The sequence below is a fragment of the Neodiprion pinetum genome, chromosome 4 (genome assembly GCF_021155775.2).
Source record: "Neodiprion pinetum isolate iyNeoPine1 chromosome 4, iyNeoPine1.2, whole genome shotgun sequence".
NCBI classification, from domain to species: domain Eukaryota; kingdom Metazoa; phylum Arthropoda; class Insecta; order Hymenoptera; family Diprionidae; genus Neodiprion; species Neodiprion pinetum.
The window spans coordinates 2,052,979-2,071,124 of record NC_060235.2 but is presented as its reverse complement, the minus strand read 5'-3'; the positions used below and the strand labels follow the sequence as shown (position 1 = coordinate 2,071,124).

Here is an 18,146-nt window from a genome sequence, read left to right as displayed (position 1 = left end):
GAAAAATAGTTAGTTTTTCGAAGGATGCATCGTTACAGTAACGTAACAAACTTCGGTCTCATTAATTAATGTTGAAAAAATTCAAACGTAATACGGAAGTGGAATTTATGTATCATTGCCGAAATATATTTCTGGTTTTATTTTTTTATGTATTCGTTGATTTGCTGCTGAAAATTTTCGTACAACAAAAATGTGAGAATGCGAAATGAATCGATTTTCAATGTTTTAATGACAAACCTATCCTTTTTCCTTTGTATCACTAATTTAAATGAACTATTATATCTTCCCGAGTTTATTTATTTATTTATTTAAACAATTTTGCATAAATTGTTTTGTTCTTCAAAAATTATTCTTCTCAATTTTTCTCCGAACACGTTTACCATTTGATTGCCAACTCCTGTAGGTTTCATACGTTTCATCTAGCCGTTTTCGATATCATCGCAGAAGTTTGTCGGACAGACCTACCGCACAGACTCTTCCCTTTCCACACAGGCGATGAAAAATATCGCGAAAAAAAATCTTTTTCCGGGATGCTGCTTTGCCTGATACTCTACATTTTACATTATCGTGCTTATATTTGTACAGAGATATTTCGCATCGTCGGCAGACCGCGAAACCTTTATCAAAACGTGCCTGTCTATCCTCCCCCACCCTCGGCCCTCCGTTTCTCTCTCTCCCTTTGTCCCCGCTTCTTCCGTTCCTCACCGCATGCAACGTGAACCTCTGGAGGACGGACCGCGGTGCAGGGGAGGATTAGTGGATGAAAGGGGGGCCATCCGGCGGGTGGAGGGTGGGTCGACTGTTGGAGGGGGTGTCTGGGTCAATCCCCTCCTGCAGTCTGGGGGTTCCCAATCTTCCGCAAACGGCATTTCCCGGGGTTCGCAATAAATTTCGCACTGAATTTCACCTCCGCGTTGATATATATAATATACAGATGCGATACGAATGTGTAAAAACTGGTAGACGTTTATTCTTGATTTGAAGGTAAAATTTGTCATGCGAAACAGGGTGAAAGGAATCAATTTCTGACCGTTTTAAACAATTTTGTTCCCGACTCGACCGTAATTTTAACTTTTTTTTTTACCTGAAAAGCGGGAGAAAAGTGGCACGTGTTATTCTTTCTTAACTTTATTCCCTCATCGGTAAACCCACTCGCGGGAATAATCTTCGAATTTATTCCCTTGTTACATAATGTACTATTCTTTATCCTTGTTTTTTTTTTTGCACGTTTTAACTCTACAGTCGATTCTTGTCGAATATGTTTACGAATTGTAAAATAACAAAACGGAAATAATCATTTTGAAAAATTTAATAACAACCGAGTTTTTCTCCGCGTGCTTTGCAGCGGTGCCGGGTATATAAATACACAGCATTTGTGTTGAGCATGGGAAGTGCATTATGGTGGTTCCGGCTTAGAGGATATTCGTACACGAGGTCGGGACGCGTACATAGACCGTAACGTATGTGTTACACAGATATGTAGCACACCTACCTATATGAAGTTGTCGCAGCGCAGTGACTCAGGAGCACCTTATACCTACCAGGCGATGAGGAATGAGTCATAAATCGATGCCGAAGCAATTCGGCGGGCAAACTCGCTGCTGCTGCTTCTGCTGCTTCTGCTGCAGGATTTTATCGGGGGTGGACAATCTTGGCGCCTTTTAGTCTGCCGTTGACTCACGCCGCGTTTTCGTTGTCTAGGTCGTCATCTTGTTTTCGTATACACGTACGTGTTCCCCGTTACGTGTTGTCGTTTCTCTGCTCTATTTTTATTACGCCCTCCCCCTCGATCTCACAATCAGCAGCGCTAGTTCTTACAGACACCGGAATAAGGCGTGAACTTTGACCTCAGCGTCATCTCGTGTATAGGAAAAGATACTCGTGAGGCGTCACCCCTTGTAGATGCTATAATACGCACGAAGACTTATCGTCTCTCTATAAAATTATAATATTATGTATTATCGGTAGTGTGTGTGTCAGGGTGTGGCAAAATAAGAAAAATAATTTTCTTTCAAACGAGCATCAAAATGTCGGTAGAGCATTTCAAATAAAATATCTCAGCCAAATATGAGCTCATAATATCGATATTTAGAGCCTTTTCCATTTGAATAATACGTTGAAAGAATTGAAAAATTTTTGATTTTTTTTTTCTCGTACACGGCTTCAGTTCGAGTTAGGAAGATTCTATCACAGTACTTTTTTATGGAGCGTAAAATTTGCTGTAAGAATTTGTATTCGGATAGTTTATAGGTCAAATCGTTGACGAGAAAATAAAATTAAAAAATTTTCCGGTTTTTTTCTTTACGTGTCACTTCAATGAAAAATGGAAAAAATGAAATAAGCACTTACAAATATCCATATTAAGGCTGATTAAAAATACCTCATATTTGGCTAAGATATTCTAGATGAGATGCACTACCGAAATTTTGTTGCGCGTTAAAAAAAAAATTTTCCATATTCCTATGATACACCCTAATTTGTATAGTATGTATACCTACTGTACACTGAAGGAAATTTTTCTATGTGACGTTATACAATTCTGAAATCAGTCACGATTATACGTAAATCGAAACTAATTTTGATCAATACTGAATAATTGCTTATGGGGGTGGAAGGGAGGAGTTGTTTAGTTTTTGACTGTTTTCTAAAGATGGTCAATTTTTCAGGATAACACGATAAACCTTCACAATTATACCCAAAAACTACAAAACAGAAGGAAAAAAGCCCGGTTCATCACCGTCTATGTGTAATCGTATTATACGTATACCTATGTATAGATACAGTTTGACATAAAAATGGCGTAATTGGTTCAGTGGAGCGGTGCCCCTGTGTCCTTGAGAGGGGACGGTGGCCCCAAAGGTTGAAACCCCTCCACGGTTTTGCCTCTTTTTCCTTCTTCATCGGGCCCCGAATGCCGGATGGCACGGCGCTGCCTGCTCGTCTCGTTGCCGCTAACCTGGGCATGATACGGACCCATTTTTTGACGAGCTCGAAATACGTCGCGTGGATGGCGACGCAGATTCTGCATGGTAGGTACGCGACGATCGTACCCTTTCTCTTTCTATCTCCACCCCTCAGGGCGAAACCTCACACCGCGACTTACGGGTGCGCATATGATGGCACTGCACGCCTGCATACCTGTCTGCGATGCCGCAGCGCGCAGCATGTGTTACCAGCTAGCTAGCCATGCACACGACGACGAAGATCGTCAGGCCATCCGGCCGCGTGGCATGGACAGAGTGTCCGGGATATCTGCAGCACCAGCAGCAACAGCAGCAGCGAGAGTGCAGGCGCTCCGGCAAAACGCCAAGAGCGTTCACCCTGTCTGGTGCAACGGCCCTGCAGCGTTTCTCAAACTCGACGAAACTTATCGTATTATAACTATACGTAGTAAAACAGCACCACGTGTAAAATCAAGCGTCGCGTCGAGTCATTCGTTCGTTCGTTCATTAATTTTTTTTTTTTTTTTTCACTGCAAGGTAATTACGGTTCGAGGGGAAGCATTCTTTATCAGGGATTTTTACTGTTCAGTTTCGTAATAATTCGGGGAAATTTTCCTGCTCCGGAAAAGTAAATATTTTTTGTTCCAGAGGTTGTTGTGCCAGCGGTAGGTTGGTTATCTTTGGAATTGAGTCGACGTGAGGCGAAAGTCCTCGTGTTTCTCGACGGGTATTAAAACTGTCCTAGATTATACGTAAAAATGATCGATACAATTGTCGTCAAGAATATCTCTTCGATATTTAAACTCTCATGCATATATTTACAGTTATCGTTCGATCCTTGTTGTAGAATTTTAGTTATTTTGAAGACTCGAAAGGAATTGCGAATGGACACTTTTGCAGTGTCGTATTATTAATTGTATAGAATCTTTTTGCACGCCATCGGTACGCTGCGACGTTTAACTGCATCACGCAGGACTCGACGACTTCCAACAACACGCCTTCGCTTTTCGGTACGTGTCCGAGTCACTTGATAACATTCTCGGATTCTTATATCCCGAAGAATATTTTCCGACGAATGCAGGGAGCATCGTCAAACGGCAAAGTTAATATCGCGGGTTAACGTCCCTGGAATGCCGCAGTAACCATCAGCGCCTTAACGAGTTCCCCGAGGATTTCCGAGGGCGTACGAACAACCGCTGTTGCATATTGCTAATGCTGTACTGTAGGCAGGCAGGCAGCCTGGCATGTTGTCGAGTCGAAGATCTTCTCGCATCGGCACAACGGTCATCGCGGGTTCGACGCACTCCTATTTGCTGCTCTCCTCTCCTGTACCGAGATCGACGCTTTCGAGCTTACGCTGTCGGTTACATTTCAGGCGACAGCGTCGCGAGGCTGAAGTTAGTAACGTTAACGCGACGATGCATCAGTGAGAAAATCATTGTTGCACAATTTTAGAATGGTTTTGAACCAGTTGACTTTTCAACCTAAGAGTAGGCATGTTTTCTTTGTCATGGTTTTCCTAAATTTTATCTCATGCAGCGTCGTCTCTGATGCATCCGTTCCTCAGGCCGTCTAACGCGTGTACGTGTGCATGTGCATAGGCACGTTTTCAGATTTTGCACGAATGAGTCACGGCTTTGGTAGAGTACACGTGCCATCCCGGAAAGACTTGGCCTTGACCCCTGGGACGACGTCCGTCGTGCCTCCGATGAGGGCCCGCGATCCGCGGTCATTGTAATTCAAAAATTTAACGGTCGGACCCCGTCCTCAACGTGCTACGAATAGCGGTTTTATATTCCTGCTGCTTCTCTCTTTTTCTACTCTCTATACTTCTTTTGCTTTTACTCTCTTACGTTGTTATACCGCGTTCTAGAATAGCTGCACAACTCTATGTGATCTGAAACTGAACGTTTAACCACCGGGAAGCGCTTCGGCGTACTGGACTGCCTCTAGGCTAATACGAAGCTCGTTGTCATCGAAATTTTACCGTATCAAGGTCGTTGATCAATGTACCTACTGGAACTGCTCCGACATTATGTTAGAGAACGTAGTCCGATACAGAAGCCTTGGAGTAAATGTGATTTACCGTCGTCAATGACGATGAACACTTAAAACGCAGTCCAAGGTAATGGAAAATTGTTGGTTATAGGTTAACGTTCTAAGGGTAGAACTCGATACCAATTAAACTCATCATGAATGTGTCGGTACATAAGAATTAGTTGGGACTGGTTATTATCGGAGCGGCGTTGAATCGTGATCGCATCATTCAGTGCATGGATTTTGCAATTGACTCACGTACGATATCGGGATGAAAACGAATGGGGTGAAGAAAGAAAAGAAACGATAGTCAGAAAAAGAAAGGAGCAAAGAAGAAACTTGTCTACTTAGAGAGTGGGAGAGAGGATGGAATTGTTTACGCGTCTCAGAGGCGTGCAGTTCAAAGTGTGTTGTCCTCCCCGTTCAGCGTTTCACGAGTTCAATGTTTTCCACCGCACTTGGGTGGTTTGAGACAAAGAGCTTGCGCGAGAGACTTTCTACTCTGCCGCATGTCGCCGAGACTAGACATCTTTATAGCTCGGTGCAATGTTCCAATGTGCTCTGCGGTATTGGACTCGCTCATTTAAGCGACAGCTGATTGAGTGTGCAGGCATTATATATATATTGCACGGGGGTCGACGGGCTCTGGAAGTCAAATATCAATGCTGTACCACCACCACCACCTCCACCACCACCATCATCCGACCACCCCGTAGTCCCGTTTCAATTGTGAAAAGCTCGACGTTGTAATTAGTTACACTTTGTTTGGTCTTTTCTTCTCGCGATTTTTATCTACTTCTTTTTCGTATTGTCTTTTTACTTCTGTACTTTTTTTGCCTTTCGCGCGACCAAAACACGGGGGTTCGTAAGGGAGAAACGCTATTTGACAAACCTTGAGAAAGAACGGAAGAGAGAAAGAGAGGTTGTTATTTTTAATACATGCAGCTGGAGCAAGGTTATTGGGATGCTCCACGGACGCGCATCTCGCGTAGGTAAGAGCTGAGCAGAGTTTATCTCGTGTCTTGTCGTGAGTTTTGGTCTTGGTATTTATACGATAGATCGGAGGGATGTATTTTGGTCGTCTAACATGCGTGCTGTGCGTCGAAGAACGCGCCACGAACGTACGACGAAGACGCGCCCGTCGCCCTGCAGCGTCCCTAACCTTGAACTGTTGGAGCACGCTTATACCAACCCAACGATTATACTGCCGTGCTATTTCTGGGGAGAGTCAAGGGCCCCGAATACCCTGGACGTTATTAGAATCCGAGACAAAGTAGACGTAGTGCTCGGAATAAGTCGATGCGATCTCACCGCGGTTCTTAGAAAACTAGATCACGGTCAACAGTTAGGTACTATTTCCATACCAATTATTCCATATATCTGCCATTCGTTAGTTCCGCTGTACAGTATCGAGGCCAAAGGGCGAGGCGGTTTGGAAAGGCAGTTTGATCTTACTTGACCTTTTGGGGAAATTGATCGTAGTTAGAGTCGTTACAAGCCGATTTGATCAGGGGACGTTTTGACATAAGTAATTTATAATTTCTAAGCTGCTCATCAGTTCTGAATAGGATCGTGTGAGCTTTTCCTTATCAACTCGAGGCAGGGAGAACAGAGGGTGGAAAATCGCTCGAGTTGGTAACCACTGGTCTACTGCGTCGGGGAAAATAGGGGGAGGGTTCGATGGTACACCTTGAAGAGGGAAAGTGCACCGTCTGTATCCCCGGTTTCAGCGCCACCCTCGCTGCTACCGCCGTCGACTGGGGGCGGGGGTTTCGGAATGGTAGATGCTTCGAGAAACGAGAAGGGTAAACATAGCTGTTTGAAAAATAGAACACTCGTTAGGGCATCCCTCGAGCTTCTTTGAATCTATAGTTAGCAACTTTGAATCAGGGATACCCACGGGCCATGGGAGTGGCTGTGAGGTTGAGAAATTTTCACTAGCTTCCTTCATTTTTCACTCCCGTCTTCAATGCCATGATTTTAGTCGGTCAGCACCGTGCAATCATAACCATATTCACAACACTCATGGAAAACTTGAGGATCAACGTTTATGACGTTCTATTTTTTTATTCTCCATACTTTTCCTTTTTTGTTCGTTATCATGGATCGGGTACTCTACTTTTCTTGGCACGATTTCAATCTCGGGGATTAACGTTTACGTACAACTTTCGATTCGCGCGGGTATATAGAATTCCGTCCAGTTTTATCTATCCAGACACTTGCAGCAGGCAGTTTTTGAGAAATCGCTGTTTTTTTTCTTCGACAATTATATTCCACGAGGGTAGTTATTCGCAATCCGAATTGCATCGAAGAAGCCTGTTATGCAAAAAACAAAGATTCGCTATGGGAAAAAGTTGGCATCGCAAAAATTGCATTTGTGACTCTTGACGGCACGGGTTGAAAATTTTTTCATTTCGAACGTTCGGCAACGGCACTCGAGCTGTCGCGGGGTGCACGACGTGCGGTTCATGGATTTTGCACGTACATTGCAGACAGAGGAGGAGGTGAGACAGGGAGGGAGGTACTCGTGAAAAGGTTTCGTCTGGCCGTGCACAGCGGTGTATCAGGGGAAGCTTTTGAATGTCAATGTCTTTTGTTTCCCTCTCTTTCAGTCGGTGCATATTGCATGTCATGTACCTTCTCTTTGCACCCTGCAGTGGTGGCGGTGGCTGTACCGGTAGTAGTGGCTACATGCCACGGCACACTTTCATTGTACCACGTGTAGGTCCAACCGTACGCACACGCCCGTTTTACCCCCACATACCAATTTACTTGTTCGTGTACTTATGCACGCGCAGCACGCGTATATTATAATACCTACCCGTGTAAAGGGAAGCCATTTTCGGGCGACTTTCTCCAACTACCCCGTCGTCTCTTCCTGATTCTGACGAGGAAGGTATCCCAGATCGATATCCCAGATTTGATTTCTCTCGTAATATGTCATAGTAGACTAAAAATGAAGCGTTTTCTCATAGCCGGTGCGAAAAAACATAAAGATAAATCGCTGTGGCCGTGGCTGTGGCTGCTGCTGCTGCTGCGGGATATTGCATGGTATAACAACACAGGATGCGAATAACCCGACTTCCACCCCATCGGCGATGGGCGGAGGTGAAGCGGTGTTCCAGAAGCTTCGAGGCGACCCGAAGCACGCATGTGCAGCCGTGTCAACGGTGCACAAGCCCAACCACCCACTCTTCCGCCACCACCAACACCACCACCACCACCACCACCACCAACGGCGTCGCCGACGTGGACGAGGACGAGGACGGGGTTGCAGAGGGTTTAGTGCAGATAGGAGGTTGAGGTCGCTGAGCCAGTCGGCCGCCCCAATGGTTCCCGGTGCAAGGCATTGACCTCCAGCGAGTTGGGATGTCTGCCGGTATTGATTTGGCGCCGGTGCAGTCCCGTCGAGGCTTGGGGATGATAGCTTCGCGAGTCGGCGGGGGACGCGGCCGCGGGGAGGAGGGTGCAACGTACTGGGGCAAACTTTCCTCTTTCTCTTGGTAAAATCGACGACGATGACGAGGACGACGCGCCGTGCCGTTGGAGGGCGGTTAAGGGCGTCGAGGGTTTTTTTTTTTTTATTTATTTGGTTTTTTCTGAGAGGGGACCGTCACTGTCCCAGCGTTCCCAGCGTTCGTTGTCCGTCGGAAACAGAACACGTTGCCAACTTCAGATTACTACTCTCACCCTCTTTTACTGTGGGACTCGACTGCGGCTCCTTTCTGCGGTACCTACCGTTCGTTTTTACGAAGATATACGTATGTATTACGGTGATGAGGCATTGCTGGAATTGTTTTTTCTTCCGTACACGGAAATTTTTTAATTGGAACCGATAGGATTAAGGATATTGATCTTTGATAATCGCAAAAATCGATACATACCACGAAGCAATGTGCGCTTAACCGAATCCTGCAGTCCGATGCGTATACCCATGTATACATGTTTATATGGTCCAGTATCGAAACGGGGCGGTGGTGCAAGCCTTGGCGCAGCTTGCAGTGTTACCAGAGCAGGAGAGGAGAAGTGCCTGTGAAAGCTCTGGAGGGAGCTAGGCAAGGACGAGGGAGGGGGTGCCACGATCAGGATGGTGCCACTAGGACGAACTTTCGCTCTCTCGTCGCGATGCTGCTGCTGTTGCTGCTGGTTCGATGCGCCGATATGCGATACCAGCGATGAAACTAGACTAGCAGTCGCTTCGAACAGCCCTTAGATTTGTTCTTTTTTTTTTTTTTTTTTCCATACGTACAGAGGGACGTTCCTACTGTCCGTGCGTTTATCCCACGAAACGATTCCTGTTTTTCATTTACTCTTTTTCTTTCCCTTTCTGGATTTAATCCAGAGTCCGGTTAGTAGAATAACCTGAATTTCTGCCCGTGCGAATTTTATTCTGTTTTATTTCTCTGTCAATTTTTTTTTTTTTCTTCTGCTTGCACGCCATTCGGTGCAGCAACGGTTCTTTTTCCATCCGATGATGCAACGTGCATTATATTTCAGTAACGAGAATATTATACCGAGGCTAAAAGCCTGCAGAGCCTGATATTGTAACTGTGAGCTGCAGCTGAAAAAGAATGAGATGCAGCGAAGAAAAGAAAAAGTAAGAACAAGAATGAGAGAAAGAGACGAAAAAAAATAAAAAAAATGGGATGGGCTGAGTTGATAAATAAAATTGCATTCACACCGAGGGTGTTTTTGCTTCTTTTTCTTCACTTCTTCTTCTTCTTCATCTTCTCCTTTTTATTTTTTCGTTAGCCTGCAGAGAGGGCTATGCAACGAATTGAAGAGGGGAGTGGTTGGCAACGTACATAGCTTCATTGAGAAAATATATGCATATACACATATATTGTCTACGTTCGGTATTACAGCGATGCTGCTAGTCGTTCGAGAAACGAGGCCACCGACTGTCTGGCCCCCTTCCCTGTCCCTTCTGCGATCACGTCCAGCCCTGCACCCTATTTCATGGTGTTATAGATACCGCGAGACCCCTAGCAAACTTCGAAGTCCATCTTTCGCATGCCAGTGTGTTGTATACCTACCCACACATATCGTGTAGATACCCACTCGAACCGTTTCGCTCGGTAAAGAAGGAATCTTTATGTTTTCAAGAAAATTCACGCGTGTCGTGTAGAAAAAATACCTGATGTATTACGTTTCGAATGATTCTTTTTTTTTTGTTTTTTCCTCAAATCGCAATCATCCTATGTAGGCAGAAATGATGACGATGATGATTATGATGATTGTGTTAATAATAGAGGATGACGATGATTCTGATTTCAGTAAATCGTACGGCAAGACCTCCAGAGAAATGAGGGAAAAATGTACGAAAGAAAATAAAAACACGGGAAAAATTCATCCCGGAAGTGGTTTCGCGGGTGACGCGAGGAAACGTGCCGGGATGAAATAGAAAATAGCCGAAGGAGATTGCGGGGAGTCGACGAACGCCCCCCAGGATGTCGACCCTGGAAGGCGGGGGCTGTGATGGGGCGCCTACCCCCGATCGATGCCCGACGTCGGGTGGATGCACGCGTTCGAACAAGGTATGTGTGTAGAACGTTATTTGCAGCACGTACCGGAGACGTATTTTAATTCATCAAGATAAGCGGAACTTGCAGGACTTTGAACAGCTCTGTAACCTGATATCAAGTTTGGTTACGCGATCGGGACGTCGATAAGTTATTATTCTATGCGAGAAATGAAATTTAATATTTGAGGGTTTAAAAAATTTATATCGACTCCTTGCAACATAAATTTTTTGGTGGTAAAAAGCCTCTTTCCACAATCAGGGAGCGCAGGGCGGCGGTTGACCTGCAGCCTATAACGGAGGGGTGCGGGGGCGTTGATCCGTCAACGGTGCCACGTTGCTACACACACACACACACCTATGCATACCTATTCTGCAGTGAACGGGTGAAGGGCTGGGCGTTGCGCTGCGCCGCGACGGTGTCGGCCGGGTGCAGAGGTCAGGAGTCACGCGCGGTCGTCGGGGTGGCGCCCGGTCTAGACGGACCATTGTTCGGGGGTAGGGTTGAAGGGGGGGGGGGGGGGGGGGGGGGGGTTGTCGCGACGCGTTGCAGCGCAGCCCTTTTATAACCCCCCGTTTTCATGCCGTTGCACCGACGCGGTCAAAGTTCTCTGTGCAACGAACTTTGAAAGAGATTTTTGCAAAACCTTGAATTATATTTGTCGTTATATCGTACAATGTATTTATTACACTATGGAACAATTGGAATCCTTTAGTTTTTTTTTTTTTTTTTTTCTACTACGTTCAGAGTATGTAGTTGCGAGTCCTCGGTTTAAGGTAAATTGAGATTTATAAACAGTATTGTCACGTCACGTCAGGTTTTACAGCGGAAAGCGTTTGTTGATTTCTTTTTTTTGTTTTTTTTTTTTGTCATGTAAATAAGTGACACGAAACTTTATTTTTTATTATAAAAATTTGTATTTTTTTGAACGATTGGCTTCTCTTTTGTAGTCGCGGTATCGCGTTGTCACACTTGTGATACCATTGTAACGTACTTGGCGTTACGGAATTGAATTGGGTTCGTCGAGCGATAAAGCGAGCAGAATAGGCGGAAATTATAAGATGAGAAGAATTCTTTATTAGCGATACGCCTTTTTACAAGTTCGAATCTCCGGTCCTAGCCAGTTTGACAAAAATATTTGCGGTCAAACCACAGTCCGAAAGATTATGCAGTTACGATTGCGGCATCGGAATCGCACATAGTAAAACCATTTTACTATGAGGAGATTGCAAAATGGACGATGCAAACTTGTACTTTCCTCCTGCTCGTTAGGTAACGTCAAATAATTTTGACTTCTGTATCAAGTTTGATATTGATTTTCCGTGTTTTGTTATACAATACAAACAATATGTAAAACATGTACGTACGTAGACCTACACGCGACGTTCCATTTGAGGCCTGCTAAATCGGGGCGCGACAGAGCGCGTTGGTGGGAAAATTGTACCTCCTGTAATACCTACGTACACAGTGAACGTCTAGTATCGCAGTGCACTTCACGCACCGATGCGCTATCGATTCTTCCGTTTCCATTAAATATATACACGGCAGTATTTCACACACGCGCTTCCACAGGGTCACGCACATAGATAATATATACGAGTATGTGCATATGCCGCATGCATTGCCTACCTATGCGCATATGCGTATACCTGCGTACATAGATACCTACGTGTAGAAATAATTGAGAGAGCGACGTGCGGGCGTGCAGTAGGTGCAGGGTACGTATACATGTGCAGCCGACGCCCCGTGAGTCACGCAATGCAGGTGAGTCTGGCTGTCTGCCCCACTGCTGCACTCTAGTCACGGGGTCAAAGAGCTCTTCGCAAGCTGCTGTACGTGTATATCGATAATATAAACCTATCTGTCTTGCACTCTGTATACCTATATATATACGTATATGTATGTACGGGACATTCCGCGCCGACTCAGTAAACGGTTTGACCACGATGATTTTTAATTTCACCAGGGATTTTTCCTAGGTTAGTACGACGGCTGAAAAACTTGTAAGAAAAAATTTCAAATTTTTTTTCCATCGCTCGTCTTTCCTTACCCTCTGATTTTTTAAACCCATCTGAAGACACACCAAAATTGATTTTTATAAAACAAGGAGAAAGAAAAAAAAAAAACGTCCCGTTTGACGCAGGATACCGAATGTTTTTTTTTTTCTCTATTGTTCACAAAAATCAATTTGGGTGTTTTTTGTACTAACGTAGGAAAAATCTTTGGTGAAATTAAAAAATGTCATGGTCAACCGATTACTGAGTTGGCGTGGAATGCCCCATACATATATGCATGTGTGCGTGTGTGTGTGTAACCTGCATCACCCGGTTCGTTGGATGTAATATAAGGTGTAACAACACACATTGCGCCAGACTTTGAGATAATACTGAAAAGTTTATTATTCCTTTCGTAGAAATGCATAGGTATGTTACCACAATATATGTGTATACATATGCGTCGTTATCAGCCGTCATGTTATAGATTCCTCATCATGCGAATCATTCGGACGCATGCAGCCCGTGCAAGGCTGTAAATCGCTCTTCTCTTTGTCAAAAATTTTGCCACCTTTCGCGGTTTTCAAAATCGATGTTTACTGCGACGTATAACTTGTATTCCCGATTTTTGTAACCCTGTGTTTTGCTAGTTCTACACATTACAGTATACGTATCAGAATCTTTGAATAAGATCAGGAAAGAGAAAAAAAAATAAAAAATTCGAAAGTATCTTTGGTTTCCGATGAAATTTTTTTAATACAATATTTTTTCTTCATACTAATCGATACAGTTGTCGATTATACAATTAGGCTTCTTATTTGCGTCCAATTTAGCATAATATCTTCTTCTAATTACTGCCACGTATACATACATGTATGTATACTATTTACGCGTAGTAATTAAAATTATGCCGACATTCGTTATTCGATAGCTATAGGTACGTTATATCATGCATTATACATATATATATATATATTTCGCGGCGTTCGTTGAGCCTCAAGATTATTTTATTCACCTGCATATCCGGGAGACTTTCCGAGAGTGCAATTAGCGCGTCTCAAGTACCAAAGCGCTTCTACTGCTACTAGTACTACCACTACTATCGCAATACACTGCGGAAACGGTGTAGTTTTTCACCAACTTGTCAAGTGTGCCCGTGTTATACCCTCGGTCTTTCACCCCTTCGTTCCTTCATCCCTGCACATTCTCGTATCGATGCGTTAAAATCGTACCTTACATACATTCGCTGTGTGTAATTGTTGGCGGATGGTTATACTGCGAAAAATTATGGAAAAAAAAACGTATGTGTATACGTATACGTACGTACGTGTACAATTTTAAATTGTCAATACCTATCCTCGTTACGAGATGAAGATAAGAAGAAGAAAAAAAAAAAAAAAACCACATCCTTTTTGTATTATTTGCGAACAGCGACAAATTGGAGCAAGTTGTGAAAAGAAATATTGAAAGAAAAGTAAATTGAAACCGCATAATATCACCAATGATAAGACAGTGATTAGCTAACCTTTTTTTTTTCTCCATCGTAATATAAGTAATGATAATAACAATAACAATAGTGACGATCACAGCGAAGTAAATTGTTGATAATATGGAAAAATTGAAGAGTCAAAGTATGTGTATACAGGAAATATTATTTTTTCAAACGGCGCTAGCCGGAAAGCATCGATCTTCTTTTCCCTGTTGGTCGTACACCGCGAATAAAGCCAAGGATCGGAGGGCGAGGGGAGAGGAGATCGCTGCAACCCTCCGATACGACGCGACGCCGACGCCGACGTCGCGGCGCAAGGGCGCGGGCGCAGCTCGGTGCAGTGGAGGTCATCCACCTGTAAGGTCGGGGTCATAATCTTGGCCGTCTGAGGGCGGGGGCACCGGCTCATCGCCATGGCAACCTCCCCCCGACGATTTCCACCACCCCTCTTCAACACCCCCTGCGCTTTACCTCCCCCCCCCCCCCCCCCCCCACCTTCCTCGTCCTTCCTCGTCCCTCCTTCGCGCCGCCCGAGTCAAGGCTAGGATGCAACCGTTTCGCACCGCGTTCAACTTCTCGCTCCGCACCATGCAATACTGTCCTTTTAAAAAGTTTTTCAGTTTCATTTAATTACGTTTTTTTTTTTTTCTCTCTTTCAACGATACGACGCGTTTTAACACTTTAATTTCAAGCTTGGACGCTCGTCATCCCATCCTTTTTTTTTCTTGGTTGCTTTTAGCTCTTCATTTATTAAACTAACGTTTTGGCAACAATTGCCGAGTTTTTTTCGTTGCACTTGGAGTCTGAAATATTTCCAAGTCTAAGGAGAAGTATAAAATTTATTTACTTATTTACCGAAAAAAAGCGCATTTTAACAAATGGTCGGAATTTTTACTTTTACACGACGGAAAAGCATTTTCTGCTAATTTATCGTGAAAATTCGAATGACAATTTTCACACAAACTTAATACGAACAAAAAAAATTTTACAGACGGTTTCAAAGTTTGTCTTCCGATCGTTTTTGTTTGGCTGCCGTATTGGATCCGTGCATTTTGAAGTTTCGAATTTCGAGTTCAGATTCGTAATCATCGACCCCAAAAGCTCGTGTATGCAAAACTTCAAGCGAATCGCATGTAAGGCAAAATGTATGCATGAAAGAGTTAAGGTTAGAATATCTCGTTCTTTCAATCAGCCAGTTATTTTCTTTAAGAAAGAATAACGTCGATTCGTACTATTGGACACTTCGTTTCTCCTTCTTCTTTTTCCTCTTGCTCATGAAACTAGGACAGAAAATATTCTCAGTATTCCGTGTAATAGCAGATATTGCGACGGAGGAATAATAATGCGTAAAATATGGAAAAAGAAAAACAAACCGTAAGGCCGAACAGAATGAAAAACTTTTGACTGAGTGTCGTGATATCATACGTAGAAAAGAAAAACGCGGATACCGTCAAGTAATTTATTAGAGCACGACGTGGATGAGTCCCGGGGCTTAGTCATATTCGTATATGTATAAGGTATAATTCGGAAGTGAAGAATCTCGTAAATTACTCGTGGAAAAGCGCGTTGACGCACCGAATTACCGAGAATCATCCCCCAGCGACGATATGACTCATCCCCGTAAGGACGAAAACTTTATCTGCTAAAATCCTCATTTCTGCTGGCTGATGAATTATCACTTCCTCCCGCGAGCGATAATTACATCACAGACACACAAAATATACATACATACGTACATGCATAGGTGTATATTATCTAGGAAGAGATAAGATTGATAGAAAAAACATTCCTGCAGGTTTTCCGCATACGTATTTTGGTTACTAGGCGACCCACGAACGACGCGACGACCCAAATGAACGATCATTATACATTAAGCTGATTACGTTGTTATTACACGACGCATACACAATGAAATACAAGAATCGGATCCCTGTTTCGTTATACGGACCCCCCGAGCTATTTCAGAATCGATGATCACCGTTTTGTAACTGATATTATTCTACAGACGACTTGTTTGTACGATCGTTAAACACGTCTCGTTTGTCGTTAATTTTACCTCAGGTGTACAGTAACGATATTCTTCGATAATTTTATAACAGAATATAGAAAAAAAAAATTCTTCTTCTTCTTCTTCTTTTAGTGTACAGCAAACAAAGCCATGAAATTACAGCCATCGCACGGTTGATTGTTGCACAATTAAATGTTACGTATAACGCATACGTAACGCAGAATTGCGTATGTCCGTACGTGTTGGTGTAATCTGTATCGTTATAGCACCGATGAGTCTCGATAACGTAGACGTGTCGTATTTGAATAAAGAGAATAGATAAATATGTAAATTAAAAATTAGAAAAAGATTCCACGCGATGCGATTAACAAACGGTTTTTTGATTTACGAAAGGTTTTCATTTTTCCTTATTATTCCTTTTCTTCTTCTCTCGGCATTCGATGGAAGCAATCGTTCGAATCGTGGCTTTGAACTTTGTTATTTGTTAAGAAAATCGAATTCCACGAAGTGCAACGCGTATGTTCCGAGCGCGATAATTATACCGCGTATACCTACTTATAATCGATAACAAGGTTCGTGCCATTAATGTAATCCGTCCGTTCGTTTTCTGGCACGCTCTGATACACATATACCTATTTGTACAGACATGTATAAACTACGCGCACGCGTGTATGTATGTATAATATACGATCAACGGTTTTTAGAATTCGGGTCTGTAACTACCGTTCTACTCGTAATATCTACTCAGGTCAAATAATCAGCTGAACTGTTTATTCAAAGCTTTTGACCATAATAAGATCGCATACTGAACGCCGACGAGATCAGTACATGTTAGACCGGGAACCCATAACACTTTTCATGTCTCATTTGTTCACACTCGGCAGTATAAGACCCACCCAAATCCCACCTTCCACCACACGGAGATGACTTCGCCGAACACAAATCGTGGACCAAAAGGTGGGGGCTGTGCCGGCGAAGCTATATTAAAAAATCCGGGATCTAGAATTACTACTTACCGTTCGGCGTTTGTCGCAAATTACTGCAAGTGAAAAAAAAGTTTGGGCGGACGGCATTGCCGAACGTGTAGATTGGATATGACGCGGAGTGACTCTTTTTATTGTTGTAAAAAATTGTTAATAAAAAATCAGAACTTCTTAACGTTCGGCATTTTGTTAATTCATCTAATTATATACTAAAACTCGAGATAATATGATCGCCGAATATTTAGGTTGGATCGGAGGCTAGCCACCTACGCGTACTTTTGTCGTAAGGGTGTAGAGTACGCCTGTATCACACATTAATGTTCGGCACTGAGTTTATATTGTTTATCAAAGGCTCCCGGTCTATGTAGTTCGTGTCTGCGTGTGTAACATACGTAGGCCATTGGATTCAAGCATTCGTTTGAATAATTATTACTCAACACCGATAAATCAAAAACGTCGTTCGTGTATTTAATATTATGATACAGAGTGTCGGATAACTAATCGAGAAAAAAAGAGTCTCCAAGTTTATATTCGTAATAATGTCCACAGTAGTATGGAAATTTGTGTTATTATAAATTTACACGAAACGACGTGGAAATTCTCTGCAGAGTTTACGATGATGAGTGGGCGTCAAAGACGTCGATTTTTCGTTAAAATTATTGTAACATACAGCCGTGCGGCGCACTTGATTCCTTTACCGTCCAGTGATCCGATTATAGGCGAGATTAATATATATTCAATGTCGCTGATAGTAGGGTCACTGATAACAACGATGTTTGCGAAAAAAATAACCAAAATAAAAAAAAAAAGAAACCTTGACAAATCTTTCCACGATAAAAATTTAAAATCACGCAAGGCTGCGCGAGCAAACAGCTGTGACGTATCTGTATGTGTATGCGTGTGTATGTATGTATGCATGTATGTTTGTTTGCATTTTTGTGTGATCAATGTGTGCCATGCTTCATCGTTTACATATTTGCATACATAGTGCACATATATGTTAGGTTGATTAACACAAAATAAATTTTTTTTTTTCACCGTACTACTTCCTCACAAAACTGTTGCTTGTGATGAGAAAAAAGTCACCTGCAAATTTGAACTCGATCGGATAGGATTTAGAGGTCCTGCTTTCGTGATTTCGTTTTTACATCGTAATAACTTTTTCTGAATA

At 43.1% G+C, this 18,146-nt stretch overlaps 1 protein-coding gene across 1 annotated transcript in view; it reads left to right on the top strand.

Moving 5' to 3' along the window:
- The first annotated feature begins 10,464 nt into the window (after nt 1-10,464).
- The window catches only part of E75 (ecdysone-induced protein 75), a 145,974-nt gene continuing 138,292 nt past the window's right edge, over nt 10,465-18,146 (top strand). The window contains exon 1 of the mRNA XM_046623702.2: nt 10,465-10,516. Coding sequence (XP_046479658.1) covers nt 10,480-10,516 — 37 coding nt within the window. The 5' untranslated portion in view covers nt 10,465-10,479. The remainder of the gene's footprint in view (nt 10,517-18,146) is intronic.